This window comes from Corvus moneduloides, chromosome 4 (assembly GCF_009650955.1).
Source record: "Corvus moneduloides isolate bCorMon1 chromosome 4, bCorMon1.pri, whole genome shotgun sequence".
NCBI lineage: Eukaryota > Metazoa > Chordata > Aves > Passeriformes > Corvidae > Corvus > Corvus moneduloides.
In genome coordinates this window covers 74,202,423-74,221,024 of record NC_045479.1, presented here as the reverse complement: position 1 = coordinate 74,221,024, position 18,602 = coordinate 74,202,423, and the positions used below count along the sequence as shown (strand labels likewise).

Here is an 18,602-nt window from a genome sequence, read left to right as displayed (position 1 = left end):
TTCCAGGCACTGGGAAAGCAAAGTGGAAAAGCATTGTTAATAGAACTGACACTGGGAAAAACTGGGATAACCAAAGGACAAACAAGGGTTGGGGGAGGAGAGGATGGAAATGGGAGGTACAGAGTGCAGTGCCTCAGGAGAGCCTTGGAGGGGCTGGAGCATGTCCAGGGCAGAGAAGGGTCTGGAGCCCCAGGAGTGGCTGAGGGAGCTGGGAAGGGGCTCAGGCTGGAGCAAAGGAGGCTCAGGGGGGACCTTGTGGCTCTGCACAAGTCCCTGACAGGAGGGGGCAGCCGGGGGGGTCGGGCTCTGCTGCCAGGGAACAGGGACAGGAGAGAGGGAACGGCCTCAGGCTGGGCCAGGGGAGGGGCAGAGTGGATGGTGGGGAAATTCCTTCCCCAGCAGGGTTGGAAAGCACTGGCAGGGGCTGCTCAGGGCAGTGGCGGAGTCCCCATCCCTGGAAGTGTTTAAAAAATGTGTGGACGTGGCACTTGAGCACCTGATTTGGTGGTTGATGGGGTTGATGGTTGGACTCGATGATCTTAAAGGTCTTCTCCGACCTCAGCGATTCCGTGATGATCCGTGCGGGATGTGGAGCAGTAACCGGTGCTTTCCCGCCCCCAGCCAGTCGTGTCCCATCACCATGTTCTGGAAGTTTGATCTGAACACAACGTCACACGTGGACAAGCTGCTGGACAAGGAGGATGTGACCCTGGAGGAGCTGATGGACGAGGATGACGTCCTGCAGGAATGCAAGGCCCAGAACCGGCGGCTGCTGGACTTCCTGTGCCAGCAGCAGTGCATGGAGCAGCTGGTCACCCTCATCACCCACGAGCCCCCCGTGGACATGGACGAGAAGGTCCGATTCAAGTAGGTATTGGATTCCTGCTCCCCCGGGACATCCCAGCCAGGGGTCCCGGGGCTGAAAACAGAGATTCCAGCTGGGTTCTGTCCGTGCTGCCGGGGCTGGCAGCTCCTCACTGGGGGAGGCTTTGAGCCCTGGGGATGCCTCAGCAGTTGGGGCTTGGAGGGAATTGTCAGGATTTGTTGCTTTGGTTTTGATGGTGTAACACTGAGTTGGTCTCCAGAAAAAATCCTACCTCAAATAATGTCTCCAAAAAATCCTATCTCAGTGTCTCAAAAATACCTTATCCTGCTGTTCCCTCAAAATCCAAAGCCCCCTGAACAGGTTTATATTACAGGAAAGGGAAGCACAAGAGGTAGAAATCTCTGAACTCGATGGATTTCCAATCCCACAGAACAAAGTGAGCTGGAAAATGAATAAAATCTGGGATGTTTTCAGTGTGCTGCACGTCCAGATCCTGCTGATTCCAGAGATCACAGCTCTGGGCAGGCCCTGCCTCTGCTCAGACCTTGCCGAGCTCCTCACAGGGGTTTGGTTCGCACCAAAGTTGTGTTTATGCATTTTTGACTCAATGTATACTCAAAAATATTGACATTTGGGTTTGGGAAGTTTGTTTGCCTTTGTGAAGTTTATATAAAAATAAAAGGCTGCTCTGACTGTAAATAAATAAAACTGGGCAGGTTTTTCCTGGTGGGAATGGATCAGGGCTGGGGTTGGTGTTGATGGAAACCCACAGAAATGCCACATTCAGGTCTGGCTTTAGATAAGAGCGTTGATAACGGTGGTGAGGCGGCTGTTCCCAGGTGAGTGAATGCCTGGGAATACGCTGGGTAATAACTTGGAGTATCCTGGGGCTGCTCTGAAAGGTGAGTTTGGGACCCACCTGCAGAGCTGCCCCAGCCCTGGGGACACAGCAGCAGGACCTGGAGCTGCTGGAGAGAGCCCAGAGAGGCCCCGGAGCTGCTCCAGGGCTGGAGCCCCTCTGCTCTGGAGCCAGGCTGGGAGAGCTGGGGGTGCTCCCCTGGAGAGGAGAAGCTGCAGGGAGAGCTGAGAGCCCCTTGCAGGGCCTAAAGGGGCTCCAGGAGAGCTGCAGAGGGACTGGGGCCAAGGCATGGAGGGCCAGGAGCCAGGGAATGGCTTCCCAGTGCCAGAGGGCAGGGCTGGATGGGAGATTGGGAATTGGGAATTGCTGGCTGGGAGGGTGGGCAGGCCCTGGCCCAGGGTGCCCAGAGCAGCTGGGGCTGCCCCTGGATCCCTGGCAGTGGCCAAGGCCAGGCTGGACATTGGGGCTGGAGCAGCCTGGCACAGTGGGAGGTGTCCCTGCCATGGCAGGGCTGGCACTGGAGGGGCTCTGAGCTCCCTTCCCACCCAAACCATTCCAGGATTCCCTGATTGTAACCAAAGAGATGAAGAATGAGGGAAGGGGTGGGCAGGGAGGGCTGATGTTCAGGGAGCATTTTCTTGGCAGCCCTTGGGACTCCCAGGAGCGTCTCCAAAGCCTGGAGGGGGGAAGGAGGTTTGAGCTCATTAGAAACCAGGGAAGCTTTTGGAATAAATACAGGCTGAGCAGGAGGAGTGGACTGTGTAAATCCAGATGGAATCCCACTTTTGGCTCTTCAGGAGAGGTTGTGAAAGTTTGTGAAATAGAACAGGGAGAAACTTGATGGCTTGGGAAGGATCTGGGGCTCAGGATGTGTGAAAGGAAGTCATCCGAGGGCTTTATCCCTGAAAGGTGGGATGGAAGCTCATAAAGTTCAGAGGGGAAAATGCAAAGAGGAGAAGTCCCCAGTAAATCCCCATCCAAGCAGAACTTGTGGAATTGAGCACCTGGAGGGAGGCTGGAGCAAGAAAGGAGAGTGTGAACTCCTGGATGTGCCGAGGAGCTGCTGAGCCCAGGGTGAGGGAAGCTCAGCTTCCAGGGGGGAGTTGGGGCGAGGTGAGTTCCCTGCAGCCGGGAAACTTCCAGGGCTGGGCTGTGGTGCCAGAACAGGAGTGGTGAGGGGTTGGATCAGACCTGGGGCTGTGAGAGCTGTGGGAGCAGAACCCGCTGGGACAAGGAGAGCTCCCATTTCTCCCTGTCTGTGGGATGTGTATCCAAGGGAGGCTCCACACACGGATCTTTAGGAATTGTGGATGCTTTTTGCATGGAATGAGCCAGGAAAAGGAGAAATGAGTCCTCATGTCCCCTCGGGGCTGTAAGGAATGGAAGGGCTGGAAAGTCCCTCTGAGGTGGTGACAGGGACATCCTCAGCCTCAGCTCCTTGGGCAGCACCAAGCCCAGGAACAGCAGCAGTGGGGCCTGGGGGGCTTAGGGAACCTTTGGGGCTGGAGCTGCAGGAACAGGAGGAGGCTGCTGGGGAAGGGAATGGTACAGGGAAAGGCTCAGGGCTCCCAGCTGGGCTGGGAGTGTTTTAGGAGCTCATGGGGAGTGCAAAGCTTGGATTGCAGAGACTGGGAAAGATCCTGGTGTACAAACCTGGTTTAGTCACAAATCAATAATAACCCATTGTGGGAAAAGTGCCCTCACCAGAGGGGATCAGTCATGGAATGGCTGGGTGGGAAGGGAGCTCAGAGCCCCTCCAGTGCCAGCCCTGCCATGGCAGGGACACCTCCCACTGTGCCAGGCTGCTCCAGCCCCAATGTCCAGCCTGGCCTTGGCCACTGCCAGGGATCCAGGGGCAGCCCCAGCTGCTCTGGGCACCCTGGGCCAGGGCCTGCCCACCCTCCCAGCCAGGAACTGCTTCACTTTATGAGACCTTTGCAGAGGGAGATCTCCAGGGGAGTTCCCATCTCACCTCCGGGTGTGTCACTGCAGGTACCCCAACACGGCCTGCGAGCTGCTGACCTCGGACGTGCCGCAGATCAACGACAAACTGGGCGGGGACGAGACCCTGCTCAACATCCTCTACAACTTCCTGGACCACGAGCCCCCCCTGAACCCCCTGCTCGCCAGCTTCTTCAGCAAGACCATCGGGAACCTCATTGCACGGAAAACAGAACAGGTGGGGATGGATCTGTCCCGATCCAGGGAATTCCCTGTCAGTGCTGGTGTCGTGTCCTTGCTGTGAGCTCGTGATACTCCTGGAGTTGGGTTTAAGGTCGGAGGTTAAATGGAGTCTCTGGAAAGTTCTCGGAGTTCCTCAGTGCAGGGAGGTGCTGGTGTGGACAGACTTTTCCCAGAGTTTTGGCTCGGGATCGGCCACAGCCGGGATATCCCCATGGCACAGCTAAAGCTGCGCTTTCCATGCCAAGGCGTTTGGAGGATCACCAGAGTCATCCCAATCCATAAACAAGGCCTCAGGCTCATCCTTACGGAAGGGGCGCTGAGCCGTGTGCTGAACAGGGATTCAGGAATGCTCACATCCTGCTCAGTACTGGGCTTTTAAATGCTGCCTGGCAGGGAGCTTGGGAGGAAAGGAAGATTCTCCAGCTCTACTTATTTCCATGGCCTTGGGTTTCTCTGTGGCTCAGAGGGGAGAAAAGTTGGCTGAAAAGATGTGATTTGGTACTGCCTTGGAATAAGAATTATTCCCTTGTTCCCTGGAGAGCTCCCAACCCAAGGCCAGTGGCTGAGACACAAAGGAGAAGCTCCAGGAGCTGTGAGGGAGCTGTGTGTCCTGCTGGCAGCTGATGGGAGCTCCTGTTTCCGCAGGTGATCTCGTTTTTGAGGAAAAAGGACAAGTTCCTGAGCCTGGTGCTAAAGCACATCGACACCTCAGCCATGATGGACCTGCTGCTGCGCCTCATCAGCTGCGTGGAGCCTGCGGCGCTGCGCCAGGACGTGCTCAACGTGAGGGCCTTCCCCGCCCCCAGCCCCTGCCCCTGCCTGGGTCGGGACAAACGGGATCCTGGGGTGTTCTATCCCAGGAGCAGATCCTGTTCCCAGCGCTGGAGTCGCTTCTGTGGGGTCCCTCAGCCCGGCTGTGGCTCCGGGGCAGCAGCCTGGGTCACTCCTGGCAGCAAAGGGGTTCCCAATCATTTTTCCATGGAGCAACCCAACCACTCTGTAGTCCAGCTAGAGAGCTTGGAGAAAGGGAATCTGTTCTTTCCCAGTGTTCAGAAATTCAGACATTGATTGGGACAGGAATCAGTGTAACTCCTCACCATGTTCAAGGAATCAGAGTCAGGGAATCATGGAATGCTTTGGGTTGGAGAACCCCTCCAGTGCCAGCCCTGCCATGGCAGGGACACCTCCCACTGTGCCAGGCTGCTCCAGCCCCAATGTCCAGCCTGGCCTTGGCCACTGCCAGGGATCCAGGGGCAGCCCCAGCTGCTCTGGGCACCCTGGGCCAGGGCCTGCCCACCCTCCCAGCCAGCAATTCCCAATTCCCAATCTCCCATCCAGCCCTGCCCTCTGGCACTGGGAAGCCATCCCCTGGCTCCTGTCCCTCCATCCTGGTTTGCCTGGGCTGGGAAGGGAGATAAAGAATGGTTTGCATGGAGAACAGGAAGTTGTGGAGCAAGGTCAAGGTGCGGTGACAGCTGTTCCAGCATCTGGGAGGAGGAGGAATTGCTGAGTGAGAGCAGCAGGAAGAGCAGGAGCTGTGGGAGAACGTGGTGCTGGTTCTGCCACTGCCGCTCGGATGAGGCTGTTTGTCCCTGGAGCATTCCGTGTTTTCCAGAGGGGTTTGGGTGTTAGTTCCATGGCAGGATGCAAATCCAAATCCATCCCCATCCATGCTGATGCAAATCCACATCCATCCCTGTCCCTGCCTCAGGAATGGGATCAGGAGAGGGAAGGAAGGGCTTCCCCTTCCTGAAGGGCTTCCCAGAGCTCCTCTTGTTCCGAGTTCCCGGATATCCAACGAGGATTTTCTCTCCCTCTCCTTTCCCTGCAGTGGCTGAATGAAGCCAGGATTATCCAGAGACTCGTGGAGCTGATCCATTCGAGCCAGGACGAGGATGTGAGTGGGACCAGGGCTGGGGATTTGAGGTGCTGGGTCCTGCAGGGTCCCGGAGATTCCCGTTGTCCTTGGGCACTGTGCTGGTGACCTGCGGAGGAGCCACCAGGGATGGCCTTGGGATGTCCCATCCTCTGCTCAGCACCAAATGGGGGATTTTGGAGTGGTTTCATCTGCTTTCCACTTACTTTACTCCCAGTTTCTTGGTTCTGCTGCCTCAGCTCATCTCAGAACGGGGACTTCCCTTGGGATTAGGGAGGAACCTGCTGGTCCTGGAAAATCCCTTAAAATCAACCACTTTGTGCCATTTTCAAATCTTTTTAGCCCCAAGTAGGAATTCAGTTGTAAAGTCCAGGAAATGCAGCTCTGAGCCCAATTCCCTCAGCTCATCCCAGGCAAACCTCCCCCTCTGAGAGGAAAACTGGGAACATCCCCATGGATTTGTGCTGGAGCAGAGCTGCTGGGGCAACGCTGAGCTGCAGCAGCTCCAGAGAGGCTTTGACTGGGGGCCAGAACCAGAGGATAAAGTCCTCAAACAGCCCTGGAAAGCCTTTCAGTCCCTGGGAATTAAATGGTGAAGGGTTTTCTCTAGCAGGAAGGCTGAGCGGTGGGAGGAAGGATGGAATGTTTGTGTTGGGAATGTGCAGGTTAGCGGGATTGAGGAGGAGAGGAAAAGGAATCCTCATCCCTGAGCTCCTGAACTGCTGGTAATGGTCACGTTTGGGCCAATTGCCTTTGACTGCACAGTCTGGTGATGCTGCTACTCCAGGTGTATCCAGCACCGAGTAACTCCGGGGTGGAGCAGGAATGGGATTGATCCCAGCTGGTGCATTCCCAGCTCGGCGCCGGCGCTGACGCTGCTCCTGTTCCTGTTTCCAGAGGCAATCCAACGCTTCCCAGACCCTGTGTGACATCATCAGGCTGAGCAGAGACCAGAGCGCTCAGCTCCAGGATGTCCCGGAGCCAGACCCACTTCTCACAGCACTGGAATCGTGAGTACTGGTGGCACTGGGGGTGCTGGGGACACCGGGGGTGGCTCCTGGATCATTCCACAGGGAGCACGTGGAGCAGGGATGTTCCTTTGGAGCACTGAATGGCCTCTCCAGGGATTTGGGGTTTGGGGCTCTGTCTGGAGGCAGGAGAGGGGATCAGGGAGCCCAAACCTCCCGGCCTGACCCAAGGAATTTGAGGCTGAGAGAGTTGGGAATGTTCAGCCTGGAGAAGGGAGGGTTCTGTGGAGACCTCACAGCATCTTCAGGGTCTGAAGGGACCTCAGAGGAAGCCAGCAGGGGATTGTTCATCCAGAACTGGAGTGTCAGGACAAGGGGAATGACAGGAAACAGACAGAGAGTAGAGTTAGATGGGAGATTGGGAATTGGGAATTGCTGGCTGGGAGGGTGGTGAGGCCCTGGCCCAGGGTGCCCAGAGCAGCTGGGGCTGCCCCTGGATCCCTGGCAGTGGCCAAGGCCAGGCTGGACATTGGGGCTGGAGCAGCCTGGCACAGTGGGAGGTGTCCCTGCCATGGCAGGGCTGGCACTGGAGGGGCTCTGAGGTTCCTTCTCTCCCAACCCATTCCAGGATTCCCTGATTTCCCAGATAACGTTCAGTGTGTACCAGAAATGTTGGTTTTCCCAGTTCTGCTCGATTCCTGGTGTTGTTCCTTTGCTCTTTGCAAGGAGCATTCGATTATTTATGTCCTGTTCTGCTTCTTATCTTCACTTCAAACCTAAAAACTCTGGGAGATTCTCCAGGAGACTGGAACCAAAAAAGGCTCTTGTAGGCCTGGAGGTGACATTTTGTCAGGAAAGGGCTGGAAGGAGCCATGGAAGGAACTGGGGCTCCCAAATCCCATGGGACGTTTCTGTCCACCCAGAGCTCTCTGAATTTTTGGGGCATTTGGGATCTTTTCTCCTGATCCAGGGCTGTCAGTTCCTCCATGACCGTGGGATAATTCCTGGGACAGGAGCTGGTGTGTGCGGGTGGGAATGGGATGTGGATCATCCCAGCACTGGGGAGCCACTGGGACCATCCTGGGCTTGCCATGGAGCTCTGCCCCTGCCAGGACCTGCTGCTCTTCCATAAATGTTTCATTTCCCTCACTGCTCCTGCAGGAATGAGGCAGATCCAGCCTTTGTGCCATGGCCTGTCTGGATCCTGTGCCAGGGAAGTGTTGGCTTTTCCTGGAATCCTGGAATGGGTTGGGTGGGAATGAACCTCAGAGCCCCTCCAGTGCCAGCCCTGCCATGGCAGGGACACCGCCCACTGTGCCAGGCTGCTCCAGCCCCAATGTCCAGCCTGGCCTTGGCCACTGCCAGGGATCCAGGGGCAGCCCCAGCTGCTCTGGGCACCCTGGGCCAGGGCCTGCCCACCCTCCCAGCCAGCAATTCCCAATTCCCAATCTCCCATCCAGCCCTGCCCTCTGGCACTGGGAAGCCATTCCCTGGCTCCTGTCCCTCCATGCCTTGGCCCCAGTCCCTCTGCAGCTCTCCTGGAGCCCCTTTAGGCCCTGCAAGGGGCTCTCAGCTCTCCCTGGATCCTTCCCTTCTCCAGGGGAACATTCCCGTTTTCCCAGCCTGGCTCCAGAGCAGAGGGGCTCCAGCCCTGGAGCAGCTCCGGGGCCTCTCTGGGCTCTCTCCAGCAGCTCCAGGTCCTGCTGCTGTTGGGCTCTGCAGCTGGAGGCACATCCCTCACCAGAGCCTGTGGCCTGTCCTCACTCTGTGTCAGTTCTGAGCCCTCAAAATTTTGGAGATGAGATTCCAGCTCGGTCATTCCTCCAGGAATCCCAGGACCTTTAATGAGGGCTGTGATTCCCTGCAGTGGGAGGGATGATGGGCATGGAAGATGTGGCACTTCCAGACTTTTTTGGTAATTCTAGACTTTCTTGGTAGTTTTGGAGAGGGCTGTGGGACCCTGCACTTTCAGGCACCATCTCCAGAATTCCTGCTCAGAATAAAGAACATTTTGGGCAAGGGGATTCTTTCACTCCTCTTCCCTTTCTGCTGAAGGTCACAGAGCTCATTACCCTTCCTGGCCAATTTTCCCCAGCCTTACAGTGACTTTTCGGAGTTTGGATAACTTTTATCATCCCTGAGTCAGGAATGAAGGATCAGCATGAAGGAGATGGGAGCAGGGTTAGGGGATGAGCCCCAAATCCAGGCTGCAGGAGCTGCTGGCTGAGTGCAATAAAGGGAATTTGATTCATTCCAGAAAATTGACTCCTCTTCCTGCCTCTGCCTCCCCTGCTCTGCTGACAGAGGGTATTTAGATACTCCTTATTCAAATAATCCTGCCTCATGAATTATTCATCTGTTTTTACATTTTTGTCTCATATTTTATTTATACCCACGGAAAGAGATTTTTGGGAATGTTAGAAAATAGTCATGATTGGGCTGTGAACTCCAGGGATGCTGGGTTTGGCTGGACATGGGGCTGGGGAAGGCAGGGAAGGGACTTCCTGAGTGCTGGATTCTGGGGAGCTGTCCCTGAGGGAAGGAGCTGGGATGTGGTGGGGAACAGGAGCTGCAGGAACTGGAGCTGGGAGCAGGGCTGGCCTCAGCCTCCTGTTCCTCCCACCCGTTATTCCTTGGCCCTGGCAAAGAGCAGCGGGAGGAGTGGGCTCTTCCCTGAGTCTTCCCCGGTTCCCCGATCGATCCGTCAGTGGGCGCAGCAGCCCGTGTCCGGAGCGGGAGCGGTGCTGCCGCTGGGAGCAGCCCAGCCCCGTGACCCCGCGCTGTGTCCCCAGGCAGGAGTGCGTGGAGCAGCTCCTCAGGAACATGTTCGACGGGGAGCAGACCGAGAGCTGCATCGTGAACGGAACCCAGGTGCTCCTGACGCTGCTGGAAACGCGGCGCTCCGGGTGAGCCGGGACCGCCGGGACCGCGCCTCGGGAGCCGCCCGGCGCTCCGGCCTGGGCTGAGGGCAGGGAGGGACAGGCCGGGCCTGCTGGCGACTCTCTGCCAGCATAGGCACTGCCAGGACACAGGGAATGGCTTCAGGCTGGAAGAGGGGAGTTTGAGATGGGATCTTGGGAATTGGGAATTGCTGGCTGGGAGGGTGGGCAGGCCCTGGCCCAGGGTGCCCAGAGCAGCTGGGGCTGCCCCTGGATCCCTGGCAGTGGCCAAGGCCAGGCTGGACATTGGGGCTGGAGCAGCCTGGCACAGTGGGAGGAACGAACATTTGTAGGTAATTGTGGCTGAGCCATTTCCTTTGGAAGTGTTTGGGAGTTTGGAACCCCAGGGAGCCCTTTGGGGATGTGGTTTGCCAGCTCTGCAGGGAGGTTATTCATGGTCAGCTCCCCCTGAGCTCGGCACAGGTTCTGTTGTGTGAGCAGCACCTTGGCAATGATACTAATATTAATTAATTCAGTATAAGAAATACTATAATTAATTAATGTAACTAATATAATGCAGGTATGCGAATATGTTCAGGAGCTGAAAATTATTATTTTCCATCCTTATTTTTGAAGAGAAAACCACTATGGCCAGTGTGACTGGAGGCTCTTTAATGAAATCTCTACCTCTGAGTACTGGGGGCAGCTCTGGGCCCCAGGAGAAGGAAGATGGAAAGTGGGAAGTGTAGAAGGAAAATGGTTTTAGTGGAATTGCTGATTAAACACCGAGCTGGGCAATGGTTTAATGTCATAAAGTCCCAGAATCCCAGGATGGGCTGGGGTGGGAGGGACCTTGAGGACCATCTGGTATCATCACTGGAAGAGGGATCTGTGAGTGAATCCCGGTGTTCCCTCAGAGTGGAAGGCCTGATGGACTCGTACACTCAGGGATTCGAGAGGTCTTACACTGTCAACAGCAGCATCTTACACGGCATCGAGCCCCGGCTCAAGGACTTCCACCAGCTGCTGCTGCGCCCGCCCAAGGTACCGCGCGGCGTTCCGGGAATCACACAGCTCCAGCACGGACACGCGGCCGGGGAAGGGAAACCCACAGTGAAATTTCCTAACTGGGGCGTGCAGGGATGAGGCAGCAGGAATCTGCTGCAGGAATCTGCTGCAGGAATCTGCAGCCAGCACCTGAGGGTTGTTGTGTTCAGGGAAATCCAGGAAGCGGAGACAGTTTGGGACTGGGGGTTGAGTGGAGATGGGAAAGGATGGAGAGGAAGGAACTTTTAGTTGGATGTTAATCTTCTGATTTGGAGGTCACATCTCCCAGTGGTCCCAGAACCATCCTCTTGGGAAGGTGGTTTAGGTTGCCCTGCTGAGAACATTCCAGAAATGAGCAGGTTCTGTTGAATCCCAGGATCCCAGAATAGCTGGGGCTGGGAGGGATCGTCCAGTCCAAGCCCCTGCAGGGCAGGGTCACCTGGAGCAGGTGACACAGGGACACGTCCAGGGGGGTTTGGGATGTCTCCAGAGTGGGGGGCTCAGGCCCTCCCTGGGCAGCTATTCCAGGGCTCTGCCCCCTCCACGGAAAGAAGTTTTTCCTTCTGTTGAGGTGGAATTCCCATGGTTGAATTTCCGGCCATGGCTCCGTGTCCTGTCACTGGGCACCATGGAAGGGAAGCCCCTGGTGCAGGTGCACGGCAGGAGTGTTGTCCTTCCCTGACTGCCGTCCCTGCTCCGCAGAAACCGGCGATCCTGACCACGCTGGGGGTGCTGGAGGAGCCGCTGGGGAACGCGCGGCTGCATGGCTCGCGGCTGATCGCGGCGCTGCTGCACACCAACACTCCCAGCATCAACCAGGAGCTCTGCCGGCTCAGCACCATGGACTTGTTACTTGTGAGTACTGAGGGCGGGGGAATTCCAGCTGGGAGCAGCTTTGCCTTCCCTGGGATCTGCTCTGTGCAGGGCTTGTGCCAGGGGGACAAAGTCCCGTTATTGCTCTGATCTGCTCCGAGGAGGAGCAGATCCCTGGAAGAGCTTTTGAGATCCAAATCCCACTGTTTGGGGATTTGGACTGAGCCTCACACTTCCAGCTCCTTGTTAGTTCCGTGGAGAGGGTGTGAAACAGTCTGTGCTGTGTGTGAGCTCCTGGAATGCTGAGAGATGAACTTCCTCCCGCAATCCCAGGATCCCTGAGGCTGGAAAAGGCCTCCCAGCGCCTGGGCAGCCTTAAGAGAGTTGATCCCGTCCTTAGCAATTGTTTAGTTCCTGTTCCTCTGAGGATTCACTCAGCCCCAGCACAGTTCACTTGGAGTTTTCAGTGTGTCTGTGCTGCAAGTGCTGTCTGGGTGTGAGAGAATTCCCAAGTGCTCAGTTTATTGGGAATACTCACTGGTTTCCCGACAGACCGAGCACCCTGGGAATGCCGAGCCCAGCCAGCAGTGGGTGCTGGGCTGTAGCAGGAAAACTGAGTGGAACTGCTGATCAAACAACAACTTGAGCAACAACTTCATATCACAAAGCCCCAGAATCTTGGGATGGGATGGGTTGGGAAGATCCTTAAAGATCCCTGATATCACTGATCATTAAAAGCAGGAAAACTTATCCCCAGTAAATTCTCCCATCTCTCATTTCTCCTCCAGGACTTATTTTTTAAATACACGTGGAATAACTTTTTGCATTTCCAAGTGGAGCTGTCCATAGCAGCCATCCTGTCCCACTCCATGCACGAGGGGAAGCCCAGCCCAGGGGAGCCGGGCAGCAAAGAGGAGGCTCCGAGCGGGAGCGCGGCCCCGGAGAGCGCGGAGCCCGCGGAGCCCGCGGCCGGAGCCACCGAGAACATCATGGTCACCCACGTGAGAGCTGGGCCTGGGCTGGGGTCAGCGGGGCCTCTCTGGGATGGGCTGGCCCAGAGCGGCCGCTGGGCTCGGTGTGCATTGGTCATCATTTATTGTCATTTTTAGTGGGTTTTGTTATCATTTATTATCAATTTTAGTGGGTTTTAGTGTTATTTATTATCTATTTTTAGTGGGGTTTATTGTTATTTATTATCATTTTCTAGTGGGTTTTGTTGTTATTTTTTATTATCTATTTTAGTGATTTTTATTATTATTTATGATCAATTTTTAGTGGGATTTATTATTATTTATTACCAATTTCAGTGGGTTTTATTATTATTTATTGCCATTTGTAGTGGTTCTCGTGCAACTGTGCTTTGTACCTTTATTTGTAGCATCCCGTTCCAAAACTCCCCTCATTTAATGGCCCTGTGAATCCCTTGCTATTTATTAAAATTATCCCTACTTAGTATTCAAGTATCCCTATTTATTAGTAAAGCTATCCCTATTTACTAGTAAAATTAGCCCTACTTATTCGTAAAATTTCATTTTTTTAGTAAAAATAACTATACATTTGGGACAAGAACCTGAACATTCCGGTCAGAGCCCGGTGTGGGGGTTGGAAAATGCCAGCAGCGTTTTCATTCCTGCTGCTGGGAAGCCCAAAGCAGCCTGGGGATGTTCCAGGTGTTGCTGCTCTCCCTGGATCCTCTGGGAAATAATCAGGGAGGAACTGGGGCTCTTGGTCAGGGGAAGGGCTGAGGTTTGAGTTCCTGGGGAGGAGAGAGGGAAGCAGGAGGAGGATCCACAGTTCTCCTTTGGGAAGTTCTGAATGTTCTCCCTTTTCCCCCCAGCTGTTCCAGAAGTGCTGCCTGGTGCAGAGGATATTGGATGCCTGGGAAGCCAATGACAAAATCCAGTAAGGAGCTGCTGGCCCAGGGCTGCGCTTGACTTTGGAATATTCTTGGAGCATGTCCCATTTAATGGTGCCCAAACAGGCTTGGATTGTGGTTGGGATTTGGAATTGGGATGGTCTGCATGCTGAAAAGCCAAATTCCCAAATAGGCAGGATTTGAAAGCGTGATGTGGTTTATGGATGTTTCCAGCACCTCATCCCAGACACTCAGTCTGCTGCTTTCCTGCTTTCTCAGGGAATCCCAGGGAACGTTCACTCCTTTCATTCTTTTTTTGTTTTAAATGCACGATTTTATTCTCCCTGGAGTGGAAAACTCTTGGAAGTTGGGGTGGCCAAGCATTTGTGCTCTGGATTTCATATTTTAGCTTCATAAACCCCTTGGATTTTGTGCTGATTGGGCTGATAAGAACTAAATATTTTAAAAGAACCAAAACATGAAAGTGAAAATATTCTGGAGGCCTCCGTTTCCATGTCCAGCTCAGTGTTTGGTCCTCCCTCTCTATTTTGAGCTCTTGGAGGCTTCCAAAGGCTTTGGAGTCCCACTGGAATTGTTTAGGCCATAATTGGTGGGTTGGGGTTTGGATTACATTTTTTCTTGTTGGTTTGGCTTGGGTTTTTGGGAGTTTTGGTCCTTTTTACAGCCCCTTGTCTGCATAAGGAGTTCTGCTGGGCATTTCCTTGCCCAGTTCTGCAGGACCAAAAATACCCCTGGGTGCTGCTTGGGAGCTTTCCTGATTAAACCAGAAAGGAGCCAGAGCTCATCCCTGTTTCCTGCCAAAGCACTCCAGTCAGCAGCACACTGGAAAGGATCTGGATGGCAAGGAAAAAAGAGGGATTGAAGCAGAGGAATCTCAGCTGGGGCTTTGGGAAGGTGGAGATTCCAGGAAGGTCCTTGCCTGCTCTCAGTGGGCACATGGAGACCAGCGGGGGCAGCTGGGGCTGCCCCTGGATCCCTGGCAGTGGCCAAGGCCAGGCTGGACATTGGGGCTGGAGCAGCCTGGCACAGTGGGAGGTGTCCCTGCCATGGCAGGGCTGGCACTGGAGGGGCTCTGAGGTCCCTTCCCACCCAAACATTCCAGGATTCCCTGATCTGGTTTTAAGCACGGCTTCACGCTCCAGGAAGGAAAGAGTGAGCAGCCAGGGAAGGGACTCAGGGGCTTCTCGGGCTCTGTGTTGGGATCTGGTTTTATCCCAAGGGGGAATCCCATGGTTGGATGGGAATGTCGTGTGTTTGGGATGCACTGCTGCAGCCCCAGTCGCACGCTGGAGCTCTGTCAGTAGCTGTGCTGTAAATCCTTAGCTCTGGGAGTTACAGTCAGGTTTATTCCTGCATATTTTCCATGTTTAGCTCCTTGTTTGGAGCTCCTCCCACGTTACCTGAGCGGGATCAGGGATCCCAAAACATGGCAAAATGAGGGAAGGTCGCTGTGCTGGGGGCGAGCTCATCCCATCCTGCCTGAGCAGGGCTGATCCCTGCTGGGTTCTGCAGGGAACTCTGGGATGTGTGGGGCTGGAAATCTGTGGCCAGTGGGGCAGGAATGCCGGGGCCATTCCAGGGGCTCCGAGGCTATCCCGGCTCCGTGGCTATCCCGGTTCCATGGGTATCCCGGCTCCGAGGCTATCCCGGCTCCGTGGCTATCCCGGTTCCGTGGCTATCCCGGTTCCACGGGTATCCTGGCTCCGAGGGTATCCTGCCTCTGTGGCTATCCCGGTTCCACGGCTATCCCGGTTCCATGGGTATCCTGGCTCCGAGGGTATCCTGGCTCCATGGCTATCCCGGTTCCACGGGTATCCTGGCTCCGAGGGTATCCTGCCTCTGTGGCTATCCCGGTTCCACGGCTATCCCGGTTCCGAGGCTATCCCGGCTCCGAGGGTATCCTGGCTCCGTGGCTATCCTGGTTCCACGGGTATCCCGGTTCCACGGGTATCCTGGCTCCGAGGGTATCCTGCCTCTGTGGCTATCCCGGTTCCACGGCTATCCCGGTTCCACGGGTATCCTGGCTCCGAGGGTATCCTGGCTCTGTGGCTATCCTGGTTCCACGGGTATCCTGGCTCCGAGGGTATCCTGGCTCTGTGGCTATCCCGGTTCCACGGCTATCCCGGTTCCACGGGTATCCTGGCTCCGAGGGTATCCTGGCTCTGTGGCTATCCCGGTTCCACGGGTATCCTGGCTCCGAGGGTATCCTGGCTCTGTGGCTATCCCGGTTCCACGGCTATCCCGGTTCCACGGCTATCCCGGTTCCATGGGTATCCCGGCTCCGAGGGTATCCCGGCTCCGTGGCTATCCCGGTTCCATGGGTATCCCGGTTCCACGGGTATCCCGGCTCCGAGGGTATCCCGGTTCCACGGGTATCCCGGTTCCACGGGTATCCTGGCTCCGTGGCTATCCCAGTTCCATGGGTATCCCGGTTCCACGGGTATCCCGGCTCCGTGGCTATCCCGGTTCCATGGGTATCCCGGTTCCATGGGTATCCTGGCTCTGAGGGTATCCCGGCTCTGTGGCTATCCCGGCTCTGTGGCTATCGCGGTTCCACGGGTATCCCGGCTCCGAGGGTATCCCGGCTCCGTGGGTAGCGGCTGCTCTCTGTTCCAGGGCAGAGGGCGGCAGGAGGAGAGGGAACATGGGGCACCTGACCCGCATCGCCAACGCCGTGGTGCACAACATGGAGAAGGGGCCCATGCAGGCCCAGATCAGTGACTTCATCAAAGGTACCGCCTGCTCCTCCTCCTCTTCCTCCTCCTGCAGCTCCCCCTCACTGCTCTCCAGGGAAAAATAACCCTTGGGAGCTCCTGGAAGAACTCACTGCAGGTGTTTCCTCAAGGTCCTTTCCCAATGAAAGGATTCCCAGTGAAATCCCACAGTATCCCATCATTTAAAGTGTGCTGAGAGCCCATTTGGCTGCTCTTGGTTTTCACTCAGTGAAGTTAAGGTTGGACAGTGGGAGGTGTCCCTGCCAGGGCAGGGCTGGCACTGGAGGGGCTCTGAGGTCCTTCCCACCCAACCATTCCATGAACCCGTGACACGTTTCTGAGGAAAGACACACGAGGTTAAATGTCCCCAGAGGCCCCAGATGTGCTTGTCAGAGATACTCCCTCTGCCAGGCTGTGTCCACCCTGCCCTCACTGGACCCACCTGGAGAACTGGTTCTGTGCCATGGGTTTGGGTGGGAGCAAGGAAGATTCCCCATTTTCCATCCCCACAGCCAGGCAGTGACAATCTGGGGGCACAATCTTTTGCCCTTTTCTCCGGTTATTAAACTTTCCTTTCCTCAACCCTCGAGTCCTGCTCACCTTTGGGCTCCCAGTTGTCCCACTGTGCTGGGATGGGAGGGATGAGAGGGAAGGGCTCCCCCAGTCCCCAGGAGGAAAGGGAAGAGCCAAGCACAGCTGGAGCCCCGCTTGGGGTTGTTCCCAGCAAGGCGAGAGAAGCTGTGTGTCCTTAGCCCAGGTGAGTCCCTGAAGAGTTCAGATGGCTCAGAGCACCCAAATCCCATGGGCTGTGTGACCTTCTCGTTCCAGAGCTGCCCGAGGACTGCAGGGGCAGGTGGGAGAGTTTCGTGGAGGAGACGCTGACGGAGACGAACCGGAGGAACACGGTGGATTTGGTGAGTTGGTCACTCCAGTGGCTCCTGGGCTTCCCCTGACAGAAAAAAGGGATATTCCTGGTTTTTCTCATTGCCCTTGTTTTGCCTAAGAACGCTTCCAAGGCAGAGTAGAAAGCACTTCCAGAAGCATTCCCTAACAGTCCTTCAGCAGAGCTGATCCGTGGTGCTGGGCTGGTCCCTGGCATTCCTCGGGGCAGCTCCTGCCTCGGCAGGAGTTTGGGCTTTGGTGGAACTGAGACACTGGAGCTTTCCCAGCTTTCCCTGGTCCCTGACTGGTTTGTGCTTTCCCAGGTGAGCACCCACCACCTGCACTCCTCCAGCGAGGATGAGGACATTGAAAGTGCTTTTCCCAACGAACTCACTCTGCAACAGGTGAGTTGGGAATATCTTCACTATTCCTGGGAAACTTCCTGCTCCGACTGCCTTTGGTCCGTCCCAGTGTGGAGCAGCTCCCTGAACTCCCAGTCCGTGCATTCAGCTCCTCTGGGCTTTCCCAGAGCAGTGCCATGGGCTGGGATCCACCTGGGAGCAGGAATCCCAGAGCTCTGTGTGACCCTGCTCTGGGAAGGGGTTGGAATTGAGGATTTCCCACACTTCCTGTGATGTTCATGCCTTCCTGGAGCAGCTGTTCCCATGCAGCTCCACTGACTGTTTCTGGAGTGTCTCTGGACACCCTAACGATGGATTTGTTGGGATCCCTTCCCAGGCCTTCTCCGAGTACCAGATCCAGCAGATGACGGCCAACTTCGTGGATCAGTTCGGCTTCAACGACGAGGAGTTTGCAGACCAGGATGACAACATCAAGTGAGTCTGGGGGTGTTTGGTGACAGCAGCAAGTGAGCCTGGGGGAGTTTGGCGTTAGAGCCTCTGCATCCCGTCCTCCCTCTGGTTCAGGTTTACAAATGAGCCTCGTTATCCCTCCTCAGGTTGGAAACAGCTCCTTGTTTTCCAGGAGCACAGCCCGATCTCCAGAGCCAGGTGGAGAAGCAAGGAAAAGTATTCCTTCTTTTGAAGGAGGGATATTGGAAATAAAGCAGGCAACTGTTGTCCAGCCCTGGTCTGGGATGAGTTTAAAAGCAAAGCATGAGAGCAAAGCCTGGGCATCTTAACAGATCTTTCCCAAGGAATTAAATCCTTATTGGAATGAGGAGTGAGGGGACAGTGCTCTGATGGAATGCAAGGGAAATGCAGCCATTCTCCCCCTCCAGAGGAAGGGAACAGGGATAATCAGGAGCAGAGGCAGTTCAGGGAGCCAGGGAAGGGGATTTAGTGTTACACAACTGGCTGGATCCAGAGCTCGGACTTTGCTGCTTTTACAGAATTCCTTTAATCCCGTTAAAGCTGCAGCTCATCCTCTCTCCTTAGAAATGTACCTGGCACTGGGATTATCCCAGTGGCCATAACAGTCCTGAAACTGGGACCGTTCAGTTACGGACAGAGCGGTGCTCCAGGGGATCCCAGCGCTCCTGCTCCTCAGCTCCTGCGTTTGTCTCCATCCCAGAAACTCCTTGGGATCCAAGGCCCTTCCCATCCAGGGTTTTTCCTGAGCCTTGGAGATGTCAGAACCTTGATAAGGCCAAAAAGTTCCAGATTAGAATCAGAGTTGAATTGAACAGAAATTATTCTGTTCTACACATTAAAAAAAC

General features: G+C 55.4%; 1 protein-coding gene across 1 annotated transcript in view; it reads left to right on the top strand.

The window, feature by feature from the left end:
• Nucleotides 1-18,602, top strand: part of PPP6R2 (protein phosphatase 6 regulatory subunit 2) — a 57,484-nt gene that overhangs the window by 26,328 nt on the left and 12,554 nt on the right. The window contains exons 3-16 of the mRNA XM_032105691.1: nucleotides 622-867; nucleotides 3,678-3,864; nucleotides 4,515-4,652; nucleotides 5,701-5,766; nucleotides 6,643-6,755; nucleotides 9,506-9,619; nucleotides 10,510-10,636; nucleotides 11,342-11,494; nucleotides 12,241-12,453; nucleotides 13,290-13,354; nucleotides 15,945-16,060; nucleotides 16,871-16,956; nucleotides 17,248-17,328; nucleotides 17,663-17,760. Of these exons, the coding sequence (XP_031961582.1) occupies nucleotides 641-867; nucleotides 3,678-3,864; nucleotides 4,515-4,652; nucleotides 5,701-5,766; nucleotides 6,643-6,755; nucleotides 9,506-9,619; nucleotides 10,510-10,636; nucleotides 11,342-11,494; nucleotides 12,241-12,453; nucleotides 13,290-13,354; nucleotides 15,945-16,060; nucleotides 16,871-16,956; nucleotides 17,248-17,328; nucleotides 17,663-17,760 (1,784 nt within the window). The 5' untranslated portion in view covers nucleotides 622-640. The remainder of the gene's footprint in view (nucleotides 1-621; nucleotides 868-3,677; nucleotides 3,865-4,514; nucleotides 4,653-5,700; nucleotides 5,767-6,642; nucleotides 6,756-9,505; nucleotides 9,620-10,509; nucleotides 10,637-11,341; nucleotides 11,495-12,240; nucleotides 12,454-13,289; nucleotides 13,355-15,944; nucleotides 16,061-16,870; nucleotides 16,957-17,247; nucleotides 17,329-17,662; nucleotides 17,761-18,602) is intronic.